Source organism: Sturnus vulgaris, chromosome 5, assembly GCF_052056855.1.
Source record: "Sturnus vulgaris isolate bStuVul1 chromosome 5, bStuVul1.hap1, whole genome shotgun sequence".
NCBI lineage: Eukaryota > Metazoa > Chordata > Aves > Passeriformes > Sturnidae > Sturnus > Sturnus vulgaris.
Genome location: NC_142247.1, coordinates 52327919 through 52349965, shown reverse-complemented (window position 1 = coordinate 52349965; position 22047 = coordinate 52327919). Strand labels below are relative to the sequence as shown.

General features: G+C 40.5%; 2 protein-coding genes across 3 annotated transcripts in view; one reads left to right on the top strand and one right to left on the bottom strand.

Annotated features, from left to right (window-relative positions):
* FAM3C (FAM3 metabolism regulating signaling molecule C) overlaps positions 1-6368 on the top strand; it is a 30247-nt gene extending 23879 nt beyond the window's left edge. For both annotated transcript variants that reach the window (XM_014877711.2, XM_088165707.1), the window contains exons 7-10: positions 997-1047; positions 1505-1589; positions 3467-3593; positions 4584-6368. In XM_014877711.2, the coding sequence (XP_014733197.1) occupies positions 997-1047; positions 1505-1589; positions 3467-3593; positions 4584-4673 (353 nt within the window). In that variant the 3' untranslated portion in view covers positions 4674-6368. The remainder of the gene's footprint in view (positions 1-996; positions 1048-1504; positions 1590-3466; positions 3594-4583) is intronic.
* Positions 6369-8923: 2555 nt separating this feature from the next.
* WNT16 (Wnt family member 16) lies at positions 8924-21164 on the bottom strand. Its single transcript, XM_014877690.2, has 4 exons — positions 20853-21164; positions 20509-20756; positions 18354-18640; positions 8924-12004 (listed from the first exon to the last, which is right to left on the bottom strand). The coding sequence occupies exons 1-4, from the start codon at positions 20936-20938 to the stop codon at positions 11540-11542; spliced, it is 1086 nt and encodes a 361-aa protein (XP_014733176.1). The 5' UTR covers positions 20939-21164; the 3' UTR covers positions 8924-11539.
* Positions 21165-22047: the final 883 nt, after the last annotated feature.

Sequence of the window (22047 nt, the reverse complement as noted above, 5' to 3'; positions counted from 1 at the left end):
TAGGTAATTGTGTTCAGGGTTCATAATTTTCATTAAAACCTAACAAGTTTAGCTGTGTGCTACCTTGAACTGAATGTCAGCACCAGCATATTTGTCTTTAATGTGTAGGAAATTATTCCTGATAGTACTTTGTTATTTCGCTGCAACATAAATTCTTATTTGTGGATTGTACTCAGATTTACATCATCTAAAGTATAACTTCAACAATACTTCCTAATCCTATGTTGCTTTCCTAAAATGACTCAATCTGTTCAAAACCAAAGTAGCTATCTTCGTATTTTATAGCTCCATTCTTTCTCTCTGTGTTCCAAACTTTAAATGAATGTATATATTAAAGAACTCCACCTTCCATCAAATTCTCTTTGTAGACAGCATAATAATAAAAGGTAATGAGATATAGTATATTGTCCACTTTTTTCTATTTATTCTGGATGTTTAAATCCACTTAAAAATTTCCAGTCTATAGCAAAACATTTTTAATCTTTGACTTTCCATGTTGCATGAAAGGCAGTCTAAAGCTGTACTGTCTATTTTTGCAAAACCAACATTAAAAAAAAGCAGATATATGAACTGAATATGCTTTGTTGGTTTTAGAGCCTGTGTGGGTATTATCATTTATTTTAGCTTCCACTTCAAGCAAAATCAGAAATTTGTCTAGAATCACACAATGACCTGTGCTTAAAGGGATCCTTAAGATGCAACCCCCTCTGCCATGGCAGGGACTCCTTGCACTAGACCAAGTTGCTTAAAGCTGCATCCAGCCTGGCCTCCAACACTTTTGTGGATCTTCTCATTTTTTTCCTCTTACCTCTTCCTGCACTTTTTCACAAACAACTACACTGTTTCCATAAAAGAAAAGTTACCATAATTCATTTATCTAGTTTCTTCTGCAGCACGTTGTCTGAAAGAGTGTTAGAGGAGTTGGGCATGTTATCTGTAAAATAGTTTTGGCTATATATGATGGCATCAATTGTTTCTTTTTCTCTTTTCCTTCAGGTAAAACAGGAGAATTATTAGATACTAAGTTTTTTGACATGTGGGGAGGAGGTAGGTGCAATTACACTGGTCAGAGAGAAACAAATGTGCTTTTTTCTTCCTTCTTGTACAGACTCCATTTGCTGTGTGATTTAAGGTGATAGTTAACAGAGTGCTTCACCTCTACCTTTGTGAGGAGAGTGCACCTTTAAAGAAACACAAATAGTTGAGGTGGGAGGGAATGGTGTGGTTAATCAAACAGACTTGTTCTCCAGAGTAGTTCTCATTAGTTATGTCTTTACACGATATGGATTAAACTCTTTCTATAGAATAGGAGTTCTCTGCATTTTAGCTTTCTCTCACTCCACATCTTTTTATAAAGATACATTTACAAATATTGTATCTATTTTATATATATAAATATTATCTTTACAAATCTTCTTAAAAGTAATGTCTTTGCAGAAAACATTGCCGGTATTTAAATAGAGAATTGTTGTTTATTATACAGTTTTATGTTCTTTCTTTTCAGATGTGGCACCACTTATTGAATTTCTGAAGACCATCCAGGATGGAACAATTGTGTTAATGGCAACGTATGATGATGGTGCAACCAAGTATGTAATTGATTTTAAACAGCAAATGTTGCTTAAACTTTTACATGCTGTTTCATACTGAAAAAAAATACATTATTACACAACCACTTTTAATAAGATTTTTTTCTTCCAAGGTGACAGATTTGAAACTACTTTCAGTTTATTAGTTTTATAATGCAGATGTGATTTGGGCTCAACAAAAATTAAAACTAAGCAGATATAGGTGTGCTGATTTTGGTATTGCTGATAGCTCATTCTGTCTTAGGCTAGTGAATTCAGATAGGTCCAGACATAGGAACATGATTATGAGAACATACTCTGGAAAGTGTCTGTCCCATCCAGCACTTTCTTCAGATCAACTCCAAGACAGAGTTTGGTGGTTACAGGATTGCCTTGCCTGTGTCCTTTCATTTAAAGTCACACAGGTTACTGGTGTAAGCCTTGTATTTTTTGGCCTCAGTATTTTACTGTTTCACCCTGAAGCTATTCTATTTATTAATCTAAATGTAGCCTAAGAGGGTGTAGGTCTCTCAAAGCATTGTCTTCCAACTTTCACCGTTTATTATAATCTACTCCTCACCTTAAGTCATCCTATCCACAGGATTATTTTTCACTGTGAAAAACAAACTTCTTTTTCCTCTGTTGTTTTACTAATAATTAACTTTTTTGTTAATGTGGTCTGTACAGTTTTTTCCCTCATTTGGTTCAATTTGTTATCCACAAGTTGCCTGTATTTTTGATATATAATCAGCTTCCCTGTGACTAAGGCCTGACTTTGCAGTATGGAATCATCACAGTAAATAGTCAAGTGTGTTTACATTCACTGCTTTTAGGAAAGAAGAAAGTAGTTTTCTCGGGTTTTAGCTAAGGTTGGATCTTCTCTCTGTTCTGTTCACTTGTTTTGTTACTTTACATTTTACCTGCTTCCCTTTCTTCAACGTTTTAGATGATAAGTAGGGTTAGTTTTGCTTCAGTAATCATGTTACAGGTGATACTTTTAATGTTTCTATGTAGATAGAATACAGCTAAACAAGTTGTATTTGGCCTCGTCATGCTGACAGACAGGAGCTACTGCTTACTGACAGTACTACAACTACCACTGGTAGTTGGTAGTAAATATAAATGCCAGTTCTTGGAAACAAAATTGGGAAGAATCAAGCAGCCCTAATGCTTCAGAAGGCTGGAGTATGGATTGGGTAAATAACAGTATTAAACAATTTTCATAATTTTGGCTCAAGTGAGTCATAAAGCTATATATTAATTGGTGGTAGTAATCAGAAGTTTTGTGTCTTGTTTGGTAATCAGGCACATTTAGTAACCTAAAGGAAGAAATTAAGAACTGTTATTTGGATATTTTGGAATGATATCCTACAGAACTGTTTTCCTTTTGATACTAAAATTATCCTAGTTGGGTTTGCAGGCACTGAAACATGCTGTGAGGCAGCTTTCTGAATTTTGAATTAACTGCCCCAAGCAGATGAGAACTTATTTCAGATATTTATTTCGTTCTTCTAATCTAAAATAGCTTTTACTTTATCTAGACTTCAGCTTAAGCCTGCAAACAATGTTTACTTTAAAGGCTGACTTTTTTAGTTGCTTTGAGAACTGCTAACAGAAGTTGAGATGTATAAATTCTCACAGGAGAGAATTCTTGGCTTTTGTTGGTGTAGTGATAGGTTTATATCCTGGTTCCTTGAGATTATAGTATGAAAGAGCAGTGCTTGTTGCATCAGGTGATTTCAGAACTAGCCTTATCTGATTCTGAAAGATAGATCTTGCCCAATATTGACTGACTTAAACTATATTAAATAAGATCAAAGCAGACTGGTTCACTGAACAGTGAAAGCTGTAAGGGCATGTACTTTATTCACATACTGAACTTCTCTGTTTTTTTCAAGGCTTAATGAGGAAGCACGGAAACTGATTGCTGAATTAGGAAGCACATCCATTACTAACCTTGGCTTCAGAGACAACTGGGTCTTCTGTGGTGGAAAAGGAATCAAGACCAAAAGTCCATTTGAACAGGTTTGTGAATCTATAACTTCCTGGAATTTAACAGCTTGCATTAATAGAGGCATAGCACATTTTATAAGTGCCCTGCATTTGTTCAAGATGAATATCAATTGCAGTACTGGCACACAGTGTTATTTCCTTGAGTAGCCTCCTCCTTTTAAACATACAAAAAAAGATTCTTTGGCGACTCATACACAAGAAAAAAAATGATATAGTGTAAATCTTACTATGCCAGTAACTAGATTATTCCTATTCTTAATGAATCAAATTAAACTGAAGAATTCAAAATTTCCTGCCTGAGTTGTATTTTAGATGCACTAAGAATAGTGAACTTCCAAGAGATAAGTGTGTAGTTGTGTTTCCAGCTGTTAGCTTTGCTCTCCTCTTAAATTGCTGCCATCTCAAAATATGTGAAATAGAATATATTCCCATATTTTAGCTGTTACAATTCAGCATGTGTCAATGTTGCCTTTAATTTCTGGTAAAAGTAGCTTTGTACTAGCACTAGTAAGGAAGATGTGTTTTCTTCTGCCATCTTTGTAAGAGAGGTCAAACTAAGTGCAGAAGCAGTGGCAGAGTCTTGGAGGCAATAATGTCTTACCTGACTGCAGATGGTTGCTTGGTGGACAAATAAAATGTTCTTTCAAATCTCACTATTTGTTTTCATTGCCTTGTAAATTTAGTATCCTTATTTATTTTTACCTATTAACTGCTTTAATGCAGTTGGTAATTTCCTTGCTTCTCTCTTCCTAAGCAAACATCTATATTAAAATTTTAAAATGTTTTCCCTGTATGGCTTAACTTTTTACCATATATTTGTCTGAGCAAGTTACTTTAAATGGTGAATATTTTCAGATTGTTATATTTGATTCAAAGCACAAGAAGTTAAAAATGTTTTTTCTTTGTCCGTGGCCTGAAAATAAATATCTGTCTTAAAGCTACGAGTTAAAGCAAAAGAATAAATGACTTCATGTTGACAGCATTAATATTTTTCATTTATAGCATATAAAGAATAACAAGGACACAAACAAGTATGAAGGCTGGCCAGAAGTTGTTGAGATGGAAGGCTGTATCCCTCAGAAGCAAGACTAAATTAAAACAGAAGAAAAGGAGAAAGAATATGGAAGAAAAAGCACTTTCTGCTATTATTAGAGAGAGGGCTATGAAGAAGACTGTACTGTAAAAAGTATTTTTAAAGCATGCAGCCATCTTGTCAGTCTGTGCATGAGCACTGACATTTTGAATATTGAGATTATTTATTGCTAAGACACATAAATTCTTTTTGTAAATATGTCCAAAATAAAAGAAACATCCAATCATTTCTATGCAGGTTTCTTAAAAGCACAGTATTTAGTTTGCCTGTGGTAAATAATACGTGTAGATAACTGGCTAATAAATTGCATATGTGGACAATAAACAGATCATGACAAATGTACTGTCCTCTTAACAGTGCAATGTTGCTGTGACTATGTAAACTTGGTGGAATATTGTAGATTTTAGTAATACATTAATAAGGAGCTTTAACTTTTGTTATCCTCTGCCTTTTTAATGGCAGCATCAATTTTTATTAAAACTATTTGGTTGCTCTAATGCCAAGTGCTTAAAAAATTTATTTTGTAGTCCCCTATCAAAATGGAATAATCAGCAAAGGAAGACTACATGATAGTATAAAACAGATATGCCATGAAAAGCACAAGAGAAATTTTTTTTCTATCTTTAGGGGATGAACTAAGGTAAATATAAATAGTATGTGTGATTGTACTTGAAAGCGTTTACTTAATAGAAGGGCCTGGCATGTTCAGCAGCAGTACTGTGGCTAATTTTTTATTTTTTATTGCAGCTTTTGTACTGCTGCTTAACCATTGATTCTCCATTGTGGCTGTTCAGCTGCAGTGTCTGGTCACGCAGTGAATGTGCATAATGGAAGAGCTTCCTCTTTTAGTTCTAACATCAGGAATGAATTTCCCATCACAAAGAGACTCTTAGAAGGCATACTGCCTTCTAGTGAGAGTTTCAGGGTACACAGTTGTGCACCTTTACCATATACAGTACTTCTCACAAGCTGAGGCAATCTCTTCCTCAGTAGAATGTCAGAGGGAGCATTGTGTCTTGGGTTATGCAATGTGTGACTTGTAAACTTAACTGATGATGTTTCCTTCATCCTTTTTTTAATGAAAAAAAAGAAGGACCAAGTTTAAGTGGCCTTATTCTTTAGCTTATATTAGAGCTGTGTGAAGACCTTGCTTTCTTTCTAAACCTATATTTCTTTTAAGTAGGGCCAGCTTGAACTTTTCCTGAAACTATGTTTCAGGAACTGAGTCCATATTCACAAAATTAGGGCTGGCACGGGACTGGCTGTAATCTCTTGGAGCTTTGTGTCAAATTCTGGTATGTTCCTCAAAAACTTCCAGCTAGTACTATGAGGCAAAAGCCACAAAGGATTTTTCAGGAACTCACAGTGAGTTTAACATAGAGGCATTAGAAATAGTATTATTGTTGATGTTTTCTGAGTCAAATTCTGTGCACTAAAAATTTCAAGCAATATTGAGTATTGCCTTATAAGGAAAATAGATAATCTCTGATACCAGAGTAAGAATGGATTCTGAGTTGTTCTCTATGTTTAACTAGCTTTTTAAATAATGTGGGTTTCTCGCAATATTAATGTAAAGTAGCTATAAATGCATCTGACATAGTGCTTTTGTTAAATATTGCAGATTTTCCTGTGTAGGAGGATGTGTTAAAATCATATGTATTTTTTCATTGAAGTAAAATCCCTTTTTCTAATCAGTTTGAAATTCTATTCCATTACTTAAGGCTGTAGTGAAAAACTAAATGTGTAATTCCTGGAATTTTCACAGAAAAGCAGTTCTGTTGGTGTTTATGCCAGTATTGGCTATGCTGAAATCCTGAATAATACCAAAATAATTTTGAAGTTACTCAGCAGAGTATTAAGAGGAAGAAACCCTATTTGGCTGCATTAGTAGTTTCCCTGGACTACGCTTGTCTTCATTCTTTTGGCCAATGAATATTTAATCTTTCTTCAAATAAAAAAGTTCAAATTTCCTCTACAAAATTAAATAGAGAATGTGTGCCTTTATTAGCAATCCAAGTTGAGTAAATATATCATGATTCTCTTAACCCCTTAAAGGTGTACCTGCAGCAAACCTTTTAAGCAATGAATTTTAAAAAATAAAATGGCAGAATTTTTTTTTTTACATCTTAAATAATTTGATTCTTAAAATTTTGGTGGAAATCTTCCTCTTACTCTCTAAGCTGTGTCCTCACCACTATATGCTATCCTATTGAATAAGACTCTTGCCAAATATTTAAAAGTCATACCGGAGTGGCCACACAAATGGGGTGCCCTTGCTTTCCTCCATCATCATGCTCTATTGACTTGCTGCAAGATCTCCCCTGAGTGGGCAAGTCACAGTATCTTGCTGCTGAGATGAATTCTGAAATCAGCAAGACTTTCTGGTACTCTATCTGCATTTCATTTGGAGTTGCCAAGCACGAAGGTGACTATTCTGCACTCTCTCCAGCTGGGGATAGGAAATCAGTTGCAAAGACAATGGTACAGGTATACAAATACCTTTTTGTGTGACAAAGCTTCAGGATCCATATTTTCCTCTACACGGTGATGGGAATTTTTGCAGCATCTTGCAGACTTGTTGAGAAAACAGCAGCAAGGGAAGGGAAGTAAAAGGTTGTGAGATATATCTACTTCAAAAAGTAGAGCTGTGAGAAGAGAGGGGGAAGGACACAAGAATGTTTTAACTTAATTTTCACCAAGGAAAATCCAGCTGGGATTCAAGGCACCTGAAGATGACTTCAATGTAAACACAACTCTTAACTGCTTTACTAGTGCTGCTTTATATGGATTCATAGGAGTCCAAAGAAAGAAATGGAAGGAGGTGTCTGCCTCGATGTACCCTCTGGACCTTCCCTAGTGTCTTTCATAATCCAACTTTTTTTTCCCCCTCTGGAAAAAGCAGACCCTTTTACAGCCTTAGTTTCCTGATTGCCAGTTTGGAAAAGGCTTTATTTTGCTCAGTGTGTTTTGCTTTCCAGATGTCTTACTGTGGCACTTAGTTTCCTCAAACATTGAATTGACTGCTAAATGCTTGATGTGTATGTAATGTCTCCTGAAGTGTTTGGGTTTTCTGCAGTCTGAGTGTTTTTCAAGAATAAGTGTATTAATAAAATAAGAGGCCAGGTGGGCAATTTCAGAAGGGAAAATAATGCTGCCACCATATGTGCAGACTGACTTTCCTGTGTAGGATGTGGGAAGGGCTGCAGTGCCTCCCAACTGACTTGGGTCATGGCTAAGGTGGATACTAAGCAAAGGACTTTTTATTGATGAAATCCTCAGTTTTGAGGCTGTAAGGGATGGGAGCTTTGAGGCTGAAGCAGGAAAATGTGAGAACAGCTCTTGACCTGTTCAGTGACATCAGGGGGTGTCAGTGGTTCCTGATGCTATACAAGGGATACAAGGGAACCCTGCTTGTCACCCTCTGAGCAACAGGCCAACAGGGCACAAACACCTGAGCTTCAGCCACATCTTGCTCCTACCTCCCTGGGGGGTGAAAAAGTGAAGAATGGCAAGAGAAAACATACTCTACTCGAGATGTTTCTTGGCATTTCTGATAACATTAAAGCCACATTTAGTTCCTCCTTTCTGTATCTGTAGTTATCCCTTTCATTGTTACAAAGCTCTAAGGCATCCTTCATAGACTCATGTTAAAAGAGATTCCTAAGATATCACTTCCTGTGCTTAACTGTCCATCTAGGTGAGTTGGCTCATGTGACTCTCCACTTAGGTGTCTTTTTACATTATTGCTTGCCCTATGTTCTCTCCAGAACATGCAAACCAGTTCCTTCACTCTTGTATTTCAATTGCTATAATCTAAATCTGTAAACCTGTTGCCCCAGAAAGGTCTGTTCCTTTCTTAGGGTGTTGTTCATAGCATGATATAGCTCCAGGCTCATGCAAAATCATGAAAAAAAGGCACTTCAAACCAAGGAGGAATCACGACTCCTCTTTGAGATTGATGGATGGCAGTGGAAGAGAGTGCTATCTTCTGTGGAACATGGCTTGCAAATGTTTTTTCCTACCAAATGCTACAGCAATCTTCTCTGATTATCCTTTTCAGCCTTGAATGTTTCAACATTGTTTTCATCAGTACAAGTTCTCAGGTCTTGGCATCTGAACCATCCCATTGAAAAACTTGGTGGATGTCCTGATTTCTGACTTTTATATCTTAGCTCTCATAGATGCTTCAGAAGGACCTAACACACCATGTAGATAATTACACCTTATGTAATGTTTTGTAGTATATTAGTTAATAAAATGAACATCATCTGTTTATTATCATTTGAAGTATGCAGATATGAAACCTTTGTTTCAGGGCATTAGAATATATACAGAGAGAGGTAGGGATCAGCACAGAGCACAGAGTAATAGTTCAACTACATTGTCTGCTATGTAAAATGCATGGAAATTGCTCCATCTTCTGGGAAGTTTCTGATCCCTGGAGGGAGGCAAAGCAGATACTTAATTCTCTTTCTCTTGCTGATCTTGCAATCAGTGCACAGGAAAAAAAAAACAACAAACAAAAACAACAAACTACTGAGCTCAAATAATATTTCAAGGTTATTTAAGTGGTCAAAATTGTATTATCCCAAGTATGGTCTCAGCAGAGAGTACGATACTGTTCTGTCTGGACTTAGTGCTGTTTAGTCATCTCCCATTCATGCTGCCAATCGGCCTGTGGCACAGCATGAGGAACCTGTGGGTTTATTTTCACTGCTGAACCCACCTGGGGTCACAACTCTTTCTTCAGTGTCTTCCACAGCGATATGTCCTCCCTATTTTTCACAAGTTTTCATAGAGAAGGTGTTGAAACCTCCTGTGACAATGCCTTACTGGCATGCTGAGCACCCTTCCCACAGACAGCAGATTTTGTGGTCCCAGGATAATAACTTGGTCAGGACGATGGAGATGGACTGGCCAAATGTGGAGTAAAGGTCCAAATAGCAGATAATGGACTTCATTGCTGCTGAACGGATGTTCCTAAAATAATCTACATAGGGCAGTGAAATACCGCATCATAGAAGATTTTGTTTCCTTCTTCCTGGCCTATGTATCCAATAAAGAGTGACAGTTCAGAATCTGGACACCATCTTTCCTGGGAAAAAACTGACAATTAGAAAATAAATTTTTTAAAGTAACTTTGAAAGCCTCAGCCAAACTGTCCCAAGTTTCTAAAAACTGGCTGTTAGTATGAAAGAAGTTAAGGGATTGCAAATCCTTCAAGTTCCCTTGATTTCAGTGGGAGTACTTAGTGCAGAAGTGGGATTTCAGTGTCAGTAAAATGCATTTAAGAGAATAATAAAGCATGCAGAATACTAATTAACTGACCATTTAGAAAATCATAGTGTTTCTCATAAGTGTGTATGAACTGCAATAGTTATAACCACCCTGATGATAAAAAACCCTAACATTTATGCTGTTCTCTGATTAATTTTCCCCCAGCCCATGCCAATAAAAATCAGTTAAAGGCTACTACAATATTAACAAATATCTACCCAACAAATCTCAAGGGCTGTAGTCTTATCACATTAGTTTTGGAAACCTTTTTCATAACTTGCATAATTTAAATATTTACAAAATATAAACGTTCTTGTTTTATCAAAAATAGTACTTTGCACAATTAAACAACAGTAATCCTTTCGCATGATGCTTTAAAGCCAGGCATTAAATCACTGAATAAAAATAAACAACCTTTTACAGACGTAAAATAAAATTTAGCCAACACATGGAGACAATGTTATCATTAACAGTTTAAATACCTTAGTGGTGTGTGCCAATCCATAAATAACATTGTGCAGTCAACTTACTGAGGATGCAGCCTAATAAAAAAATTCTAGCTGCTGATTCTAAGAAGAAAATATGTTTTTAAAAAATCCCTTGTTTTATGGCAGATTCCTTTGGGCTAAATCTCATGTGGTTAATTTTGATAATGATGGTGAACCACCAGTGAGATGGCTGAATGTGGCAGGTTATTGCATAGAATTCAAGAGTGGAGTGACAACCAGCTGACTCATAAAATGTGTGCTCAGATACTCAGGAAATGCCTGCAGAGGGTTTTATTTCCTTCAAATATCAAACTGCATTTCTGTCCCTTCTCAGACCTCTCCCTTGTGTGTTTGAAGAACATCCTGTTAAAAATCCTGAGGTTGCTATTTGGTAACCCATTCACATTCACCAAGCTGTGCTCCTGCCTCTCTCCCCTGGGCACAGCTTTTCCTCGTTTTCCAGGCAGACACTACTGAGCTCTCTGCAGTCACATGCATTCCTCACTTCCCGACGCTTTTCTGCACAGTATGCAGAAGGCACTTTTCTGAATGGCTGCAAAGCAAATTCTTCGTGGTCAACAGCTGAACCCTTTCCCTATCTTTGTGGGTTTTTCTGAAGTCTGCAGAAATGAACTATCTAGTGGATCCATCTAGTTCCAGTTTTAAAAGCAGAGACATAAGGACTATATCTAATGTGTCTTATAAATCCTCTTAACTCTTCAGGCTCTGGCTAATGAGATCTTGAGATTTCTCCACTGTACCTATCCACCACATGGATCTTCATGACATTGTGTCTATTAAATTCTTGAAAAGTTTTCGAAGTTTTGTGAAAAGCATCTGTCCCTGCTCATGGAGTAACACGTTCAAATGTGTCATCAGGAGTCCTTTTTGCTGTTTAAGCTGTCCCTGCATGCAGCCTGATGTTTACACAGCTGTCCTTTCAGTCGAGGCATGCTTGGACTACCCACTGTCTGGCAGTACCTGTTCCCCCTGAGGCCGATCCCTCTGAAATCCCACATGGTGACAGTGATTGCTGCCCCTGCAGCAGCTGTGTGCACCACACAGGGTGGATGGCTGGGCCGTGTTTCCTGTACTACACCTTACTTGCAGGTGTGTACGTCGGTCATGGTCTCACACCTTCTGCAGCGCACGTAGCAGCACCAGACAAACTTGCACTCGCACCGTTCCACGTGCCTGACGACGTGGGTGTTGTACCCGCGCCCACAGCACAGCAGGTTACAGCCCTCGGGTCCCTGCGAGGTGCGGTTACATTCTCTTCCCTGAGTGCCAGGGATCCCCAATCTTTGGTCTTCGACACAGTAATTGGGTGACTTGTTCACATACAGCAGGTCCTCTTTTCCAACTGGGATTTTTCTCTGGCTTTTCTCTTTCCTGCGTAGCTTTTTTTTAAGTCTGTCTGATATTTGTACGCTGTTTTCATACTTATCCTTTAAAAACCGTCCAATCTTTTCAAAGGATGACATGGTTTTCCAACAAGTTTTCACAGCACAGGACCCAGAAACACCATGACAACGGCAATCCACAGACATCAGCTTTGCTACAGCCTGAAAGCAAAGGGAGAACAGCATTTGGATGTGGTCTTTCATTCATCAGGAATGCTGCCTGACATCAGTAACGCAGAGGTCTCAAAGTATTTAATATTACAGCTGCCACTGCCATTTCCATAACAGACAAGTCAGAGCACATGTTAGGAACTAGGTTTCCAGTCCTGGACCCCCACTATGAGAGGCATGATCTTCAGATCTGCTCTTCATTTGCAGTTTGCAATGGCCATAATGTAGCAATATTGATCATAACAGTGAAAGTTGTGATTTCTGGATAGCTTTTCATTCTGGAGCATCCTAAATACTTGAATAACATGTCCTGTGTTGCTCCTCCCACTGCTGGAATGCAAAAGGCTATCATGGGTGACAGGGTCTAGTGGGGAATAGCAGAAGGGGAAAGCAAGGATAGGGCAGGTCATGGCACCCTTCCTATGCTGGAAGACATCTACTGGGCAAGTAAGTGCACAGTTATATTGCCTTTTAAGGGTACTTAGAGCTATAATGAAGATCACTAAACGTTCACAACCCTGTTTGTAGCTAAGGCCACAGGAATGGCTGAAGACATACAACAGTGCCTGGGCAGCCAGTGTGGCTCAACACCCAAAGCAGCACAGGAGGAAGCACCTCAGGGCAGGCTGTTGGAAGAGCAGGAGGATGCTCACATCTCTTAGCTTCACAGAAAGTCTATCAAAAGACCCACCAGGTGTCTCAGTAGAAGTGTCTTTGGCTCAGGTATTCTGTAGTAAATCTCAGGTGTTTCTCACTTATAGTCTTAAGCCCTGTTCTTTTACTTCAGAGATAACTAGTTCTAGTATGGGTTTCTAGTGTTGCCAGTTTCATAATGGCTCTATTTAACACAATTAGATAGTTGCGTTTATATTACTTTTATATATAACTGCTAGTGTTTTAGCAAGGTTTCCACAGTTATTTCCAACATTCAAATACCTTTAGATAAGTTACTTTTCCATGCTCATGCAGAAGGAAGGGCTGAGCTGAACAGTAACTCTCTGACCAACAATGGGAATCTGAAGCCTGTGTTAAGCTTTTTATAACATATAACAATGTTGGCTCAGTTTATAGGAATCCAAGCCTCAAATAACTGGAATCTGCAAACAAGCAGTAACTTCTCATATCTTTATCTTGAGACGGACTCAAGCACTCAGGAGACAACCAGTACAATACTTCCTTCTCTAATATCTAATAATCTAATCTGTAATATCTAATAATCTAATAATCTAATAATAGTATAAAATCATACAATTAGTCTTGTGACAACCCTCACATTTGAGTTCGAAAAAGGCACTGAAAAATCACACACGTATAGATGTAGCACAATATATAATTTTTGCTTTGTTTTACAATTGCAATAATGCATTTTCTGGAGCCATCCTGTGGACTAATATGGGTCAAGGAACCACTTTTACCAAAACATGGGAAAACAAAAAAAAAAAACCAACCAACATCTCAACTACATGATGCTTCTTAAATTTCATCCTAAGCCTTTGCTTATCCCTCAGCCTCCACAGTTACTAACTGCTGTCAGTCTATGTCTTTCCAAAACTGATTTAAAAAAACAGAAGACACATCTAAACACCCTCCTCTGGTTGCCCCTGAGAAGGCAGTTTCATTTGTGCCAGTTCCTAAGCCTTGATTCTGCAGTGAGATCTGAAATCTGAAATCCTACTGAGCCCCACTGGCCCTCTGCAGGACCAGAAAAAAACCCAAGTCCCAGACTCCATATTGGTAGCTCAGGCAGCACAAATGCCATCCTCAAAATTCCTAAACCAGTCAAGGCATAGGGCAAATCAAATGAGCTATTTCTAATCTATGTGCTAAACTGGGACTTTTCATCATGGTGACTGTGGTCACTGAAGTTTGGGATGAGTCCAGCACGGTTACTCCATTGGTTTCAGTGGGCGTTGAGGCCTCCTGGCATATTCTGCCCCAATGGTATTGACACAGTCTTGAGCTGGCATTTGCATAAAACTCCAAAAACATTTAAAAAAACATGACCACAGTGTTTGCTTGGAGCCACATCTTTGGTGAAAAAACAGGAATAATTGTAGGTGGAAGTTACTGTGGAAGCCAAAAATGCAAGACATTCACAAAAAACATTAGCAAGAAAGAACAGGCATATGCCTTGACCTGGAACAGCCATTAGCCTTTGCAAACTAAACCTGGTGAAGAGGTGCACCTGTACAGGAGATACTTCCACATGCTGTGGACTGCTTTTTCAATTGGGGATTTTTCTGCACTACTGGAAGAAATAAGAAAATTGCAATACGCAAACTCTCACCCAGGAGCACACACAGACTCTTTAGTGGCAAAACAGCTGCTAGGTAATACCGGTAGATACTTACCATCTCTTCCACACAGACTAATTTCTCTTTAATAGACAGACCTGACCTTGCTCATATCTCAAGAACCTGTCAATAACAAAATCACTGGGGAGTCAGAATTTTAATCATTAAGATGTAAGAGTGATTGAGGCAGATGAGAATTTAAAATCCAAGGAGAAAAAGTCTGTCAGAAAACAGATGACCTAATAAAAATGTGAAGGAAAAGAGAAACACAATATCAAAAGATAAATTTTACACACAACTTAAAAATAGAGAGGATTTAATAGTATTTTTCCAATTTTGAATGATAATTTATTTTTGTCTAACTAGAATTTCAAAGTGGTTTTAAATCATATTGTGCTATTACATTTATAAGGTTACAAATGTAATCCTTGTTTTCACTGCAGTATGGTAAAGTACTTACTAAGGGCAGGAGGATCCAGGAATTGTCAGAGAAAGCTCTGGACTCTGCTAGGTGCTAAGGGTGAGTTACTTCCATCTGGGCAAGTAGCCCAGCAGATGACACTCAGAGTCTTTCTCTATGGATGAATTAAACAAAAGTAGAGGGAGACAGAGTTTTGAAACAGGAGCAGAAACTGATGTTGAAGTCTTTGACATAAAAGTATAAAATTGCGGCATATGTTAGCAGTGTAGAGATGAGCAGATGAATGCAAGAACTACAACTGTGGTTCAGTGTCTTGCTCCCCAGCTGCTAGGATGGGAAAATTTTCAGCCTGGACTCCAATATACTTAAAGTTGCCAACACAGGGAAGTGACATTTTGCTTTGCTGGATCACAGAACATGCTACTGCATCTCAGCCTGCCATGTGAAATTCAATGTAAAAGCTCCCATAATTGAACATCTGGCACAATTTAGGGATTAGGCATCTTTTCCTGATGTTGCAAGCAAACGTAAGATCATGCCTATAGAGCCAACATGGCCTTCAGGTGGGACAGACCTGTGTCTCAGCAGTGCACAGTGACTGCAGTTACTGGGACCATGACTTCCAGACTGACTTCACAACTAGTGTTCTGTTTCACTTTAGATTCATATGGTGAATCAGTTCAGTTCAGTTCTTCATGAAATAGTGAGAGGATTCTCCCTATGAAACAAAATTCCATGGAGAGCTTCAGAGGAGCACTGCTACAGAAACCTAGGGGATAGATGTGTTGTTCTGAGCAAGCCGGGACAGGCTTTCTTAGGTGGGTTATGGAACTGACTGACAGGTAGTGAGAAATTATTAGTGTGGAATTGAGCTGGGTCCACAGGCATTGTGGTCAGCCACAAGCCCCTACTGCCACTCAGCCTTGGCGGTACAACACACACAACAAGAGTACAGGGTTAAGTGATGCACAGGGACAAGCACTGCTCTGTTTTAAAATTAAACCTGAGAGAAAGATCATTTTTAAACTGTCTTCCTTTCACTGATTCAATACATTTAACAGAGGGAGCAGCACAGGGTGGGAATCTGTGGCTAGAACAGACAGATGGGGCAGAAAGCAGAGACTGATTTGCAGCAAAGGAGAGTGTCAATGGAATCACAGTTTGCATATTCTCTAATGCCAGTTAATGCTTAACATGTCCAAGTGAAGCTTTCTGTTTGCAGGCACTGTTCTCAGCTGTGAGACAAGGACTGCCAGTACTTGTTTTTGTCACAGGAACTGATTCCTGTAATCAAATGTCCCAGTTTCAGCCACTCGTAGAACTAATATGATTATTCACGAAGACAAGCACATGTCCAACCAGAGGTGCATCACTTAAGAACAGCTCCAAACTTGGTGAGTCTCTTACCAATCCTCAAGTATCAGTAAAAACAACCTCTCCAAATAAGCCCCACATCAAATAAATTTCCACAAGTGGAAAAGTGAGCAGAATTTTTCTAGCAGCAAAATAATACTAATACAGTGATAGTCAACCCATGCCTGATCCCCCACATGCTTTTGTTTAAAGAAGAGCCCAACTCACGTATGCACATCTAAGCACACTGAAAATTGCCATGCTAAAAGATGATGGATGTCTGTCTTGTAGCAGAATAAGGATGCAATCTGAATCTTCTGAGAGTCAGATTAGTGGACAACTCAAAAGGCACACACAGTTTTACAATTTTTATATGTTGATATGGTAACTATGAGATGTGGATGTATAAAATAACATTTTGTACTGAAATACAAGAGAAACAAGAGAATTCTGCACATACCAATTCTGTTACTAATGCCAAACAAACACAGAAATATTGTCCCTGGAAGACTGTTCTTGCAAGACACCAAACCAGGAACATGATAGTATTTATTACAAAAGGTCGTAAGATATCAAAACATCCTTCAAGCCTCAAAACATGAAAGCCAGCATTTTACAGCATCTCCTAGTTAAGATTTGAAAATACAAAAAGGAAGAATTATGCTAAACTTTATTTCAGATAATATTGCTTCTAGAAATCCCAAGTACCAACAATAAACATTCATTTTCATTCTGGACAGTGATCAAAATATTTGCTTTATCCTACATTTTGCCATTAAATTACAAAATATTTATGCATGGAAGCTGACTATATACTTCTTCCTTAACTATCTCTCTCTACAAACATGATAAATAACCCTTTGCTCTTTCCTTAAGGAAATAATTACATAATCTTATGTTTCTCTTAAGATCTACTATACTACAAGATACCAATCACATTTCCTTGGAGATAATTTAGCTGACTAGCATTTAATTAAACACATAGTAACTGTTCTCAGCTTTTACTCAGGTTTAAAGTTTGCTTCTTCTACTTCAGTTATAAAAAGGGTCTTTGTCACAGTACCATGGCTTCATGGAATGGTTTGGGCTGGAAGGAACTTGAAAGATTTTCTGCTTTTCCAACTACATAGCTTAAATGAAATAACACATATTTCCTGTAAAAATTACTTCAAGTTAAAGTAATTTTCAATTATACCACCAATATTCAATTATATGGCTCTTATGATGGCTTACTATTGTGATTCCTTGTCTACAGCAGATAGGCAAGTTGATTACAACAAAATCCACTGTTGCTGCTTCTAGCTACAGGAAATTTCGGAGTCACAAAGGAGTCCATCAATATGTGTAGCCAAAACCAGAGGTTTTCCTTTTTTTTTTCCTTTAGTTAAAGCTGAGTCACTGAGCAGAACAGATTTAAAGTATTATGGGCCCAGAGAGCCATTAAAGATAAAATCTCCAAGGTAAAGCAGAGAAAGTAATTTTAAAGGAAAAATAAGAATAAAAATCTCTGCCATTCCAGATGTAAGTTCCAAGCACTCGATTATATGCTCACATCTCCCTGTATAGGCTATTTCTGCCCCCATTTTACATCCTCTGCAGGACAGGAAGGAGAATTTAATGTCACACACTCAAACACACAGTTTTCCTCAGCAACCCTGGGTTGGAAGTTCTTTGGGCTGACAAAAGCCATCCAAAATCAGTCTCCTTTCACTTCTTTGATGCATGTCCTAACCAGTGAGCTTCTTTGAAGGTGTTACTTCTATTCCATGTTTTTAAAGAAAATATTAACTCTTGATTTCCCCTCTGAACAATGTTAAACTTGCACTCTCAGGTATGGACTGCAGGCTGCAGATGAGGCCTTGTGTGCAGCTGGCCTTCTCATTCAGTATTAGAGACAATTAAAAATGTGGGTCATGATAGTAACAGAATAATCAGTGACAAGAATCATATTGTATTATGCTGATAACAGGCCTATTTTGAGTTTGCAACTGAATATCAAATATCTAATTTATCTTGATATTTAGTATTTAAGCACTGCTGATCTATTACCTATTTTGTGGATTTTATTTTAGCACACAGAGATTAGTTGGTTAAAACCAACCCTGATTCTGAGCTTGAGGTTTAGTGATGTTTAGTGCTTTGGTGATGTTTAGTGCTGTTCTTGCCACTGGCTACATGAATACCTGCAGTCAAGGATCCACTTCCTTTGGCTGATGCCATTTTGTCAATGGAGGTGATCGAGCAGTTGCTGCCACATCTGAGTGACACCTACCTGCCTCCCAGCCTCGTTGTTGTGCAGGTTCATCGCCACCAGTCCGCTCCAGCTCTTGCCTGTCATGTTCTTGAAAGGCACGTCCAGGAACATTCTGCTGAAGGACATTCCGTAGTGGATATCGTCCGAGCAGCCGCCCCAGTGCCAGCCCTCGCTGGCCGAGCCGCCGTGCAGCAGGGTGACATCGCACGAGCACTCGGTCACGTTCCCCGCGCTGCACGACCGAGTCACCGCGTGCACGAGCCCCGCCGCCGTCACCGCCGAGATGAACGCGGCCTCCTTCGTGCCTGCACAGCAAGGCATGGAAATGTAACTCCACAGCTCCCTCTGATCACCCTCCTGGCTGCGCTACAGACCGGGACTTTACGGGCCAGATCATTACTAAAAGGGAACAGTTACAAGTGGAAAATCATCACAGCTTGCTCAAAGCAGCGCATGTTCGTACCCAAAATGACTTCAGGGCCTCTTTATATGACCATGCTATTAATGGGGCCGTTTCTCACTACTCGTACCATACAATTTTTGGTAGCATCTTTCTAAATCTGACTAGGAATTTTATTTGCCACAGAAATTTTCAAGCCAAATAATATTTAAAAAAAAAATCAAACTCAAAACTAACCACATTCCAAACCCCTTACTCTCCACTCTGCTTTTCACTATTCATATTGATTTGAAGAAGAAAAGGTCAGTTTAAATCTCAGAGAAGCTGTCGTGATCCCAGGTTACTTTGGTACAGTGCCAAAACTTACCTCATGCTAAATTTAGCAAACATTGATGTTCTCCTAATTCACGGAGGTTCCAAAGAGCCCCAAAAATCTTAAACCAGGTAGAAATCAGGATGGCACGAAGATTTTTAGGCCATGTGCTTTTTCTAGAATAAGCTGGCCATGGGAAAGGCAGCAGCATAAAAGGCCTTTACTTCTTAAACTGTATCTCAGAAGAGTCATGGAGGGACCTGCCTGACCTTCTTACACCTGTCCCATTCTCTGAAACTTCTGGCATAATGTGACACACAGCTTTATACTGTGTTAAGCAAGCCATACTCTAAGCATGTTGATATCAGTGAGTCGTCAATAAATGTAGCTGAAATTTTACTGAAATGGGCCAATTTTCACTGTCGTGAAAATTATTTCTTTCCAGTCTTCCAGTCTCCTGCTCATGAGCGGGAAAATTCCTGTTTGTTTGTCCTGTTTGTATTAGTCTGTGGTGCTGGTACCATCATAAAAGGTTTCCACAGTGCACACTAGTGAAGCTTTGTGGGTGAACAGTGGCACTCATTTATGGGTCTTCAGGAACAGTCCTTCCTGTTGAACAGGACTAACACACATATGGCTCCATACAGTGGGGAAAAAATCTCATTTTCTTTTTTTTCCCCTTTCCTTTTTTTTGGAATATGCACCATGTTTTATCCCTCACTTAATGTTTTCATGATTAAAGCTTGGGGGTTTTACACTGTTTTAGAACAAAGTGAAGGTTGCATGAACACAAAGTGAAGTACCACAATACCTAAAATCACATCCATCACACAATCAGTGACCATGGAGCTAAAAAAAAAAAAAGTTGCAGAATCCTTGCAACTTGCAAGAAAGCTTTGGTGTGACACTTGATACAAAAAACTCATCCTTGTTGGAAATTCCAGCAATTTTCACTGTGCTGATCAATACCACATAACTGAGCACATACAATACATTGTAAAACATTTCACGCTGTATTTTGTGCCCTGAGCAGACTTTTTTTACCTGCTAGTGACCTTTCAGAAATAATATGTTATAAGCCCACTTATTTAGTAACTATGACACATGGGGATAAACCCAACGTAAGGCTAAGAAAAACAGTATTTCAACATAGTTAAGTGGATCTACCTGCGGGCAGTGTCATATTCGGAGGCACTACGCGAAAATTACAAGAAGCAACAACAACATTGCAAAGACAAAGGCAGGTTTCGTCTGCTCAGTGCATTTCGGGTGCCTGCGGTACCTGCCGAGACGGCTGCGGTGACCGCCCCGCCCGGCTCTGCCCGGCTCTGCCGACGGGGCGCACGGACGGTCCCGCCACCGCCCCGCGGGGCTCCTGGCCAGGCAAACCCCGAGCCCCGGGGCAGCCCCGAGCCCCGAGCCCGCCGTGCCGGAGCGGCCCGGCCGGGGCGGTCACTCACCGCTGCTGAGCTGCTGCCCGAAGGCGGCGGGGGCGGCGGTCCCGCGGCGAGCGGCGGGCGGCGAGCGGCAATCCCAGCGCTCGTGTCGGAACTGGCTGCGGCACTCCTGGAGGCCCAGGCGCGCTCCCTCCCGGATCGCGGGCACCAGCTCCGGCTTCTGCTCGCACAGCTCCTGCTGCCGGCGGCTCAGCGGAGGGCTGGCGCAGCCCGGTTTCTCGGGCCCGCCTGCGGCGGCGATGCCTAGCCACCTGCGGAGGCAGCTCCCCGTCAGCGTCGGGCCCCGACGGACACGAGGGACGGGCTCCGCGCCGCCCTCCCACCCTGACCCCGCGCCCGGTACTCACATCCAGGTGCTGCCGGCGGCGGGGCAGAGGGCGAGCAGCAGCGCTGCCCGCAGCAGGCACGGTCCGAGGGGAGCCCCGCGCCCCATGGCAGCCGCATCAAGCCCCGCCGCGCAGCCGGCCCTGCCCGCGGCCCGGCCCAGGCAGCAGGGACCAAGGGGGGCTGTACCCAGGGGCTAGCGGTACTATGCACCCGGGTCCCTACTCGGGCTTCTCCCCCTCGAGGGACAGGGGGCAGCTGGCGCGGCGAGCCCCGGCCGTCGGACGGCCCTCCTCGGGAGGTTGGGCTGGCAGGGAGGGACACATCGGGAGCGCTGGGTTCCCTTCAAGGTGAGAAAGTTGCGATTGATGTTTTCCCCGTCTCTTTCCTCGGTTCTGCCTTCCCGCCCGTGCATTGGCCGCCCGGGGCCCGGGGCGGGCCGGGGCGGGGGCGCGGCGAGGGCTCCGCTCCACAAAGCGCAGCTCCACGAGGCTCCGCTTTGCTGGGCGCTGCTCTGCACGGGCCCGCACGGCTCCACACGGCTCCGCACCGCCCCGCACCGCTCCACAAAGCATGGCTCCGCACGGCCCCGCACCTCTGCGGTGCTGCCGCTTGGGCTGCGAGGCGCCGAGAGCGACTGCGGGGGTTGTAGCGGGGTCCGGGTGCGGCAGAGCGGAAAAAGGAGGGCGAAGGAACCCGTAGGTCCATGAATTTAATCCACAGAAATGAGAGAAATGTTAATATATCATAACATTCCCTATACTTTTTATTCATTATTATTTTTATTTAGCAGTATTAGCTAAGTCAGCATCAGTATTCATTAGGACAGCATTTGTTAATTCTTGTTAACTTCAGTGAGACGGTCTTATCAACTGCTGCCTCTCTTGCTAGTCGTTAGTTACACATTAAAAGTCAATGAGTCAGCTAGCACCTGATGGAGAGCTGGCGTTGGCACTCTGGACTTTCAAGTCCTCTTTGATCACAATATATTGCTTTCTTCTGTGTAAGCAAAACACCTGCACTAAAAATAATCTGGATAAAATGACAGATCTGTAAAACTTTAATTTGACACAGTTGTAAATTAGAGAGTGAAATAGCTTTTGTGGACTGACAACAGCTCCAAGTGAAGCACACAATAAATCATCTTAATGACAAATGAACATTTTTAAGAGTACAGTAAGTTGGGAAATAATCACATAGATGTGCTGTTTTCCTTGC

What these genes read in the sequence shown, in the direction of transcription:
- WNT16 (XM_014877690.2), bottom strand. Translation starts at nt 20,938, where the DNA reads ATGGGGCGCGGGGCTCCCCTCGGACCGTGCCTGCTGCGGGCAGCGCTG. An exon ending in CGGGCAGCAGCTCAGCAGCG is followed by an intron (nt 18,641 to 20,508) that starts GTGAGTGACCGC and finishes CTTGCTGTGCAG; the next exon opens with GCACGAAGGAGGCCGCGTTC. An exon ending in ACAACGAGGCTGGGAGGCAG is followed by an intron (nt 12,005 to 18,353) that starts GTAGGTGTCACT and finishes CTTTGCTTTCAG; the next exon opens with GCTGTAGCAAAGCTGATGTC.